This window comes from Callorhinus ursinus, unplaced genomic scaffold (genome assembly GCF_003265705.2).
Source record: "Callorhinus ursinus isolate GAN/ISIS: 27379988/994484 unplaced genomic scaffold, GSC_fseal_2.0 scaffold82, whole genome shotgun sequence".
Classification (NCBI taxonomy): Eukaryota; Metazoa; Chordata; class Mammalia; order Carnivora; family Otariidae; genus Callorhinus; species Callorhinus ursinus.
The window spans coordinates 3,455,422-3,465,477 of record NW_027397144.1 but is presented as its reverse complement, the minus strand read 5'-3'; the positions used below and the strand labels follow the sequence as shown (position 1 = coordinate 3,465,477).

The following is a 10,056-nucleotide window of genomic DNA, read 5'->3' as shown; positions in this document are numbered from 1 at the left end:
ATGGATGGATGGATGGATGGATGGATGGAGTGAGGGATGGATAGATGGACGGGTGGACGGATGGATGGATCGATCGAGGGATGGATGGAGGGAGGGATGAAGGAATGAACGGAGGGAGGGAGGGATGGATGGACGGATGTAAAGGAGATCTGTGAGCTGAACCTGCAGGAGACTCTCAAAAATAACTGAGAAGACATTTTCAGAGGGTCCGATTTTCAGCAAAAATCCCCTGGAGTTTTATGCTGTAATGTTGTTACAAAAAGGAATTATAATCTCACTTTGTATCAGGTAAACGGCTAGGGACACTCTGGTTTATACTTAATGCGCTTTATGAAGTGGTGTGAGGATAATAGAGAGCCAGCAGGGCAGGTGGGCAGCCTAAGAGAGAAGAGTGAGAGATGAGTCTGGGAGGCAGACTGGGGCCAGATCTGATGGGCTTTTTGACCCTACTAAGCACATTTATCTTGCAAAGTATCCATGGGGCTGTGAGGCAGGGGTGTGATGGGCTCAGATTCATACTTCAGAAAGCTCTCCCAGCTGCAGGGTGAAGAATAGGGTAGAAGGACAACCAACTAGGGGACTATCAAAGTTATCTCAGATCAGAGATGCCTGGGGGACAGATGTTGAGTGACTTTCCCAAAGTCACCCAGCTAATACGTGGCGGAGCTAAGATTTGAACCCAGGTGGTCTGGCTCTAGAACCAACACTCTGTAATAGCATAGGCCTGGCCATTAGGTGGCACCACCTGTCTTTCTTGATCAGCTCTTGCCCCGACTATCACCACACTCCCAGAGGACCACTAGGGAGAAAGAACAGGAAGCCCCACTGCATGGCTGCTGGGCCACAGGGGATGGTGGGATGTTGAGAGCCCAACAAACTTACTATGCAGGACTTCTGGTTGTGATAACCCCAAGAGGCAGCAAATTCCCGCATGCCCCAACCACCCAAGGAAATCCGTCTGTTCTGTTTCCTTGCTCACATACTTGCCTCCAAGTGTCTCTGGAGTTGACTATACTTGCTATCTCCCCTTGTTCACCTCCCACTTTCCCTCAATCACCTCCATTCTGACTTCCACGACTATCATCGTCATTATCACTACCACCATCACCACCATCATCATCACCTCCACCATTCTTACTACCATCACCATCACCACTACCATCACTGCCTTCATCCTCACCACCAGCACCACCAGCACAACTGTCCCCACCACTACGATCACCTGCACAACCACCTCTACCATCTTCAACACCACCATCATTATTACCATCACCACCACCATCTCCACCACCTTCATCGTCATCATCTTTATCATCATCACCACCATCATTCTCACCACTGGAACTTCTCTTGATAAGAATACAACCTCTCTACTGCTCTGTCCCATGAATATCTTTCAGTCTTAATTCAATCTGGTCTCTTTCCTTTCCCTCCATGACAACATACTCTGCTCATTTCCCCCCATCTGTCTAGCCACTCTTGGCCTGTCTCCTCCACTTTCTGCTCCTCCACTCCCTGATTTTAAAATTACTTACCCAAGGCCCTCTCCTCTCTCTACTACCTCTCCCTACATGATTTCATCTAGTACTATGGCTACAATTACCATCTAGTGACTGGGGGAAAGCCCTCTCTTTTGTGAATGAGACTATATATGTAAGGAATGTTGAAATCACAGTACCTCAAAATCAAATTATCCAAAACTTAATGCCATCTGTCCCCAAAAACACGCTTTTCCTCCAAGTTCCCTTTCTCTGTAGTTCTATATAGAAAAGATTATGTTAACTTTGTTCACTGCTGTGCTGTAACACAGATCCTGTCACTAAATAATATTTGTCTTAATAAATAATTTGTTGAAAGAGGGAAGGACTTAGATTTTCTCCCAAATCCTGCAATTAGTTTGGATTTCCCCAAATAACCAAATAGTTTTATCACCCTCTACTGGGTCTACTTTGAGTCTCTAGCTAGATCTGTTGAGTGTCATCTGTTAAGTTGGTAAAAATGCCAACATTTGTGAAAAATGACTCCTCCAGTAACTTTAGATACCAACAGAGATACCCTAAATTCTGGCTTACCCAGCTCAAAACCACAGGGTTATTTAAGCTTTATTTTGACCCCAAAGTCACTAACCACTCCTCAGACAATGCTCTGTAACTAAAAGGCACTCCTTTCCTAAGGTCGACCGATTCTGTCACCCCAAAGGCAATCAACAGTAGCTACAAAAACCTACTACCAAAGAAGCATATGAAAACAAGTGCAGAAAACAAAGAAAAGGAACAAATAAAAAAGCAAAAAAAAGCAGAACCATGGCTCTGATGGTGAAAGACAAGAACGAGTTCCCTTTTCTGATAGAAATTTCCTTAGTCAGCTAACCTATGTGTATCAATTTTCATAAGATTTCCTTGAGATAGGAAAAGTGGTCAGCAAAAAGCAATAAGGAGCTTCAAGAGCCGAGCGGCAAGGGTTACCTGCGTGCAGGAATGCGAGGACCATCACTCCTTCCAGGTATGTGTAACCTTGGGAATGACTGTACCCTAACCTACCCACGATCAGGAGCTACTCAGTTCAACAATTAGCTGTCTTTTCCTTCTCCTCTTTCTTCTGCTCTGCTTTAAACATTCTCTCTTTCCCCTTGGATTGTGGTTTCCTTCCTCACCACACTGTTCAAACTGTGCTGTCAAATATCCCTAAAATTTTCCTGATGGCTCCAATCCAAGGAGTTGTTCATCTTCATTTTCAAAGATTTTGTTTTCTAATTAACATCCTCTTCTCCTTGATAATTCTGTGCCGACTTTTTCTCTGCCTCTCTTGCCATTCTTTCCTTCCCCCTCCTTTTTCTCTGTCCTGTACCAAGAATATTAATATTATCCCCATCTTAGGGATGAGAAAACTTGGGCACAGAGTGACTGTAGTACCTGCTTAAGGTCACACAGCTTGTAAATGGCAGAGTCAAGATTCAAACCCAAGCCGCCTGGCTCCAGATCTTTGCCATAATGTTCCTCCCACAGGATTCTACTCTGATCTTCTCTTTTTCCTGCTCCCTGTCCTAGAGGAAACTCTTGATCCCGTGGCTTCAATCGCCACCTCTGTGCAGATGGTTCCCCAATTCTGAAGTCCCATCCATCCTTCTGGTTCCAGATCAAGTAACAATATCAATAGCCACAATATCAACCTTACATTTATTGAGCACATATTTTAGCTTGAAATTGTTTTACCTTCATTATTGTACAACACCTTCACATTACAGATGCAAAATAGCATCGAGGAGAGATTGTAGGACTTGTTTAAATTCTCACAGCTGTTTAGTTGCAGAGGCAGATAGTAGATCATAAAGTCTATCAAAATAATACAAGCTTCTTGAAGGCAAATGCCTTGTGCCCTCACCTTTGCAGCACCCTCCATATCTTATATATAAGAGGTGTCTGATATATATCTATGGAATCAAATTTAAGTGAGAGAGTGTGCAATTTTTTAATATATCTCAATATATATATATTTATACATCTATATATAAATATTTATATTCATATATATCAATAAAGCTTAAACAAAATGTAAAAAAAGAGAAGCTCAAACAAGATGTTTCCTGCTTTTTGGCAACTAGAGGCAGAGTCCTGGACACTTCTAGAATGGATTATTTGTAAATTCATTTACCTGTGAACTCTCTGCCCATATCACTGGATGCAACAGACAGTGTAACAGAATGAGCATCTGGCCAAGAATAAGAATAGGACTCTGTGCAAATAAAATGGTAACAGAGACAGCTAGCATTTATGGAGTGATTCCTGCCAGACATTGTGCTTCACGCATGCCCTTGTTTATGTCGTCACGCCCAACCCCAGGTGGTAGGCAATGCTGTCACCATGTTTCATATAAGGAAACAAGTTAAACAATTTGCACAAATAGTGTCCAAGCCACTTGACCTCCAGGCACCTGTTTCCTCATGGACAAAAAGAGTCAGTGGATGATTTCTAAAGTTTCTTAGCAGTCTGGGATTCAGGCATGCTCATGACTCTGGGGAAACCCTAATTTAAGATGCATGCACATATTACTGAGCACAGGGTTACTGGCTGGACTGGAAGGAGATCCTGAAGACTAGCCTTGAGGAAACATCATGGTGCCCAGACTGCCTGAGCTTTAGGAACTAGGAAATGCTTTTCAACCTTATATGTGTTACTAATTGGCTCTGTGAGCTATAGTCATCATTCGGGCAGGTGTAGTGTTAGTGCAGCTTCTACAAATTAATTATTACACAAAAGTATAGGTAGGGAAATTTAAATTCATTCAGAAATATGCCAGGGCCCTGCCATTAAGCAGTTCACAGCTCAGCTGAGAACATATTCATTGGACAAACAAAAATATTCAAAATGCTCCATGAATGCAGTTGTAAAACTGATAACAACTGGCACCTTCTTTGATGAAAGATGGGAGCACAGAAGGATGAATAACAGCTGCCCAAAGATGTCAATATCCCCATCACCTGGAACCTGTGAATATGTTACCATAAATGCATAGGGGAGGAAAAACTTCACCACCACCCTCTTAGGGTCTCTGGCTGAAAGTAAGAATTAAGCTGACATAAGACAAATTCATAGGAGAGAAGCATACAAGTTTTATTAAATTGAAACACGTACATGAGAGACTTCACAAGAGAATGAAGACCCAGGGAAATGACCAGAGCACAAAGTTTTTGTGCCTTTTTGACAAAGATATGAATTTGTGAAATGACAAGGCGAAGGGGTCCGGGCTAGGAATGGTGAATTGCGAGAAAGTGACTAGGAGGTCTGTGGGAGGGAAAGCTGGAGGAAGACAAAGACTATTTCACTGAGTGTGTTTGTACAGATCCATTTCAGTGTTCATTCCCAGTCTCTGGTGATAAGGACACTCTTTTCTTCCTGGCACATGGAGGGCGTCTTTCTCAGGGGAAATTTTATGGCCTGATTTTAGGTAGGAAAAAGTAGGTCAGAAAGCGCTTCCTGCATGTGCTGTTTCTCAGGTGCCTTCCACTCCAAATAACCAACAGGCTAAAGCGGCATATTTGGGGGTGACATGTTGTGAGCAACATCACGTGGTCAAAGGGACTTTACAGATATGGATTAAGCTAAGGATCTTGGGATGGGGAGATTATCCTGGATTATACAGGCAGGCCCATTATAATCATGAGGGTCCTTATAAGAGGGAGGCAGGATGCCAGGAAGGAAGGAAGGAAGGTGCTGCTGGCTCTGAGGATGGGAAAGGAGACTGTGAGCAGGGAATGTGGGTCACCTCTGACCACTGGCAGTGGAAAGAAATGGATTCTCCCCTAGAGTGTCCAAAAGGAAGCAGTCCCACCAACACTTTAATGTCAGCCCAGTGAGACTAACTTTGGATGTCTGGCTTACAGAACTACAACAGGAGTACATTTCTGTTGTTTTTAAGCCACTAAATTCACGGTAATTTGTTAACAATCAGAAACTCATACAGGAAATCCAAAAAGAGTTAGTACTGCCCTCCTTCCCACTCTTAAAGGGTCACTGCTAGCCCATAGGGTTTTGTCTTCCAAATCCTGCGATCAGTCTAGAATGCCCCCAAATAACCAAGTAACATATCGCACCTCCTACTGGACTGTCACATCTGGGGAGCAACATCTACTGGAAGAAAAGGCACCCTTTCCTCAGGTCACTGTCACTGGAAGCTTGCCAATCTCAGTGGCAGCTCTTACGCATGCAGCTTGTGTGGGATTTCTGCAAGAGAGGTTGTGCGGGGTGGTAGGTTATCAGCAGGAACCCAGCACCTGAGTTTATTCTCAGCTCTGCCACTGACTAGCTCTGGGAAATGAGCAAGTACCTTAGACCCTCGGTGCCTCTGTTTCCTTTTTTTTTTTTTTAAGATTTTATTTATTTATTTGACAGAGACACAGTGAGAGAGGGAACACAAGCAGAGGAGTGTGAGAGGGAGAAGCAGGCTTCCCGCGGAGCAGAGAGCCCGATGTGGGGCTCGATCCCAGGACCCTAGGATCATGACCTGAGCAGAAGGCAGACGCTTGATGACTGAGCCACCCAGGCGCCCTGAGCCTCTGTTTCTTAAAGTTCACATCTGGGATCATGCTAATAGCACTCATCTCCTAAAGTCGTTGCAAAGCTGAATTAAGTTCATGTGCCTGGTGCTTAGAATAATGCTTAGCATATTGTAAGAGTTCTTTTCCCCTTAGATGTTGTAGAGGCTGGCCTTCGTATTTTGCCCAGCTCCCCACCAAGGAAATCCTCTCTCCAAGACATAGTATCTCTCTCCAAGGAAGGTTTCACTGGTGTGTTTATGGGCAGGATGGAGGAGTGGTTGCATCATAGGGCATGCTGCATTTTACTCCCAAAATTCCCATCTCCTCCAAGACTTGCTTCAGAGTGGCCAGCTGCCACATCTCCTGGGCTTCCCCAGAAAAGACACACACACACACACACACACACACACACACACACACACACATCATCTTGTCCAGACTCTCAGCCTCAGACTGTCTCTTAATCACCTGATCCCAGTCCTTCATGCACAAGATCGAAGTTACCCCAGTCCCACCTAACTAGTCCATCCTGACCTACACCTATCACCCCACTTGATAAACAGAGACCCTTCTATTATCAGGACCCACTTTCTTTTTTTAATTTAGCCATATTGAGGTATAATCTAGGCACAAAAAAATCGCATACATTTAATGCATACATCTTGCTGAGTTTTTATATATATGCATACACCATACATCCATAATACCATCATCACCACAATGAAGGTGCCAAGCATATCCATCACCTCCAAAAATTTCCCTCTGCGTGCGTGTGTGTGTGTGTTTGGTAAGAACACATAACATGAGATCTATTCTTTTAACATATCTTGACGACAACACCGTATTGTTAACTATAGGTACTAGGTTTTATGGCAGATCTCTAGAACTTACTCACCTTATATAACAAAAACTTTATACCCACTGAAAAGCAATTTCCCATTTCCCCCTCTCCCTAGCCCTCGCTAACCATCAATTTATTCTCTGCTTCCATGAGTTTGACTACTTTAGATATTTCCTGTAAGGGGAATTATACAGTATTTGTCCTTCTGTGCTGACTTATTTCACTCATAATAATGTCCTCTAGTTTCATAGATGTTGCTACAAATTACAGGATTTCCTTATTTTTTAAGGCCAAATAATACTCCATTGTGCATATATACACCACATTTTCTTTATCCATTTATCTGCAGGATCCACTTTCTCAAGGGGTAACCAAAATTGCAAATAAGGTGACTGGTCACCAGAGCTAAATTTCAACTTCAACCAGTGCACACTAGAAGAGCCACTGGTTGGTTTTTCGTATTGAAATAGTCCCACACCATTTGTAAATAATCATTGCCCAAAACCAGCTCCTACTACACTCCTGCCAGCCCAGACCCTGCCCTGAGACGCCATCCGCCTCCGCACAATTCAGCAGCTAAAATAACATTTGCTACAACAGAGAAGGGTCTCCATTGTCCACTCTGATTGGCCAATTCCTGCACCATACCAGCTGTTAATACTGTCCTTGCAAATGGCAAATAATTCTAGACATTAGTAGGTAATAAGGGAATGAAAAGAAGGTGAGGAGAAAACTAGCAATCAGTGTGTTGTCAGATTTCTCAGGAAAGGGAAAGAGAAGCCACCCATCCATCCAGTAGCCTCAGGTCTTTGCAGAAGCAGGAACATGGCTGCTGACCCCACCAGCAGTTGGGAAAGTTTAGGGAAGAGAAAAGAGCACTTTATCAACCACGGTAGAGGCAGCCTGCATTTCCCAAGAAAACAAAAAAAAAATACTTCCCTTCCAAGAAGCGTTTCTAGAATCTTGCCAGTTCTCCCTCAAAAGGAAGACTGATTCCTATCCACTTGAATCTTGTAACCAAGAGAACGTGGTGGAAATGGAGTTGCATGGTTTCCAGGGCTGGGTCTTAACAGGAGACGTGGACTTTTTGGCTGGGGCACCCCTACTTAGAGCTCTGAACCACCATGGAGCCTGCATGCCTGAGGTCGCCATGTTGGCAGGAAGGCCAAAATCCCCAAGTCTGAGGCTACATGAAGGGAGAGCAGCACAGAGCCAGTTCCCAGGTGCTCTAGTCCCAAACACTGCCTAACTGCGACTGTATAAGGAACCCCAAACCAGAATCACCCAGCTGAGCCTTTTCCAGATTCCCAAAGCACAGAAACCATGAGAGATAAGAAAATGGTCGTTGCTGTTTTAAGCCATTACATTTTGTGATGGTCTTTATGCAGCCGTGGATAACTGATACACAGTCCTTGGAGACTTTCCTGATCTTTCCTCATTCAATTCATGTGTCTCCCTTCTGCTTCCCTGTTCCAGGGCTCTGTTTTCTGCTGAGTTTATCAGAAGTCATGGATCAAAGGAGCATAGGTAAGTGCTCAATACCTGACATCTCCACAGCCAGAGACCAGGAAGGGTGTAAACCAAGGGCACACCTGGGACCACTCACATCCTCCAAGGGACTAGAGCAAAGGGGCTTGTTCTGGGAGCAGAACTCAGGGATGCTTGCTCCTGTCATTCTTTTTAATTCATCATTTCATCAAATTTTAATGTATCTTTTTTAAGTTTCATTTACTTAAGTAGTCTTGAACTTACAACCCCTAGATTAAGAGTCACATGCTCTTCAAACTGAGTCAGCCAGGCGCCCCTTAATGTATCTTTTTATTTTACTGTCCTTTGTCTATTTGTTTGTTTTCAGTAACCACAATGTGCCCAATGTAGGAATAGAACAGTGGCTAAAATACACAGCCTCACGAAGTGAGCAGTCCGGTGGGGAGAGACAGAGCATGACGGTAACCATTCCATTCTGATCATAAGTGAGGCACCAAAAAAAAAAAAAGAAGAAGATGATGATGATGATGATGATGATGATTTCAGGCTAACTTTAATCCCTCGAAGATCTCACTAGATTCTGATTCAGCAGGTCTAGTGTGAGGCCTGAGATTCTGTCTTTCCAGCCAACCTTCAGGGGACAACTTCTGAGTAGCCAGATTGCCCAATGTGGCCCGCATCAGGTTCCCAGCCCCCACTACCTATGAACACTGAAGTTCCCAGATTTCTCCACTAGACCCAAAGCTCGAGATCCTTCCTCAGCTCTGTTCACTCCCAAGAGGGCTCGAATTAAGATCTTTAGTGTCTCTCTGTCCAAATGAAGTTATACATAGAGTTACAAAGATAATGTGTACCCATATCAGAATATACTTCCTGTGGACCCCTACGAATTCAAATTTTTATAATCCTGGCTGATACTTATTATGTGCCAGGCACTGCCCAACACACTTTATATGTATTAATTCACTCACTCTTCACGATAACCCAGTTTACATATGAGGGTATTAAGGCACAGAGAGATTAAGACATTTGTGCAAAGACACATGGCTGGTAAGTGGCAGAGTCAGAATCGAACCCAGGGCCTTAACCAATTCATTCCCCCTTTTATAAATTCTGCAATGATCTTGAGAATAGCACAATTTTATCACATTGAAGTTTTTGTGTTAAAATTAATTTAACTGCCAACCTCGGTCTTTATCATGAAAACAAATCTCTTTTTTCTGTAACTTGGGTTTGGTATCTCTCATTTTTTAATGTACTGAGATCTCACAAGAGAAAAAGGGTGTAGGCTTCCTGATCCTCAAGAGGTCCTGGTCAGAGGCAAAAGCAAATGATAACAGGACATCTCTTAACCCCAGCAGATGTTTGATCTGTTCCTCCTTCTCCCTGCAGCTCCCTGTAAGTGCCCCCCGAATGCTGACTGTGTCAATGGCACTTACTGTACATGCAAACATGGATACACTTCTGTGTATGGGAAGGAATTATTCACATTTCCCTTGGCTACGTGTGAAGGTAAGGGATAATTTTCGAACCACCCAGAGGTGGCAGTGGAAGGGGGACAGCATAGGGATCATGGGGAGACAACTGCCAAAAATGTGCTAAAAAAAATCTACCAACTCCACCCTCATCAAGAAATTAATGCTTTCGGGGCGCCTGGGTGGCTCAGTTGGTTAAGCGACTGCCTTCGGCTCAG

The 10,056-nt window shown here is 43.7% G+C and overlaps 1 protein-coding gene across 2 annotated transcripts in view; it reads left to right on the top strand.

Annotated features, from left to right (window-relative positions):
* Positions 1–2,355: 2,355 nt before the first annotated feature.
* The window catches only part of ADGRE3 (adhesion G protein-coupled receptor E3), a 48,957-nt gene continuing 41,256 nt past the window's right edge, over positions 2,356–10,056 (top strand). For both annotated transcript variants that reach the window (XM_025863093.1, XM_025863092.1), the window contains exons 1-3: positions 2,356–2,502; positions 8,352–8,402; positions 9,756–9,875. In XM_025863093.1, coding sequence (XP_025718878.1) covers positions 2,478–2,502; positions 8,352–8,402; positions 9,756–9,875 — 196 coding nt within the window. In that variant the 5' untranslated portion in view covers positions 2,356–2,477. The remainder of the gene's footprint in view (positions 2,503–8,351; positions 8,403–9,755; positions 9,876–10,056) is intronic.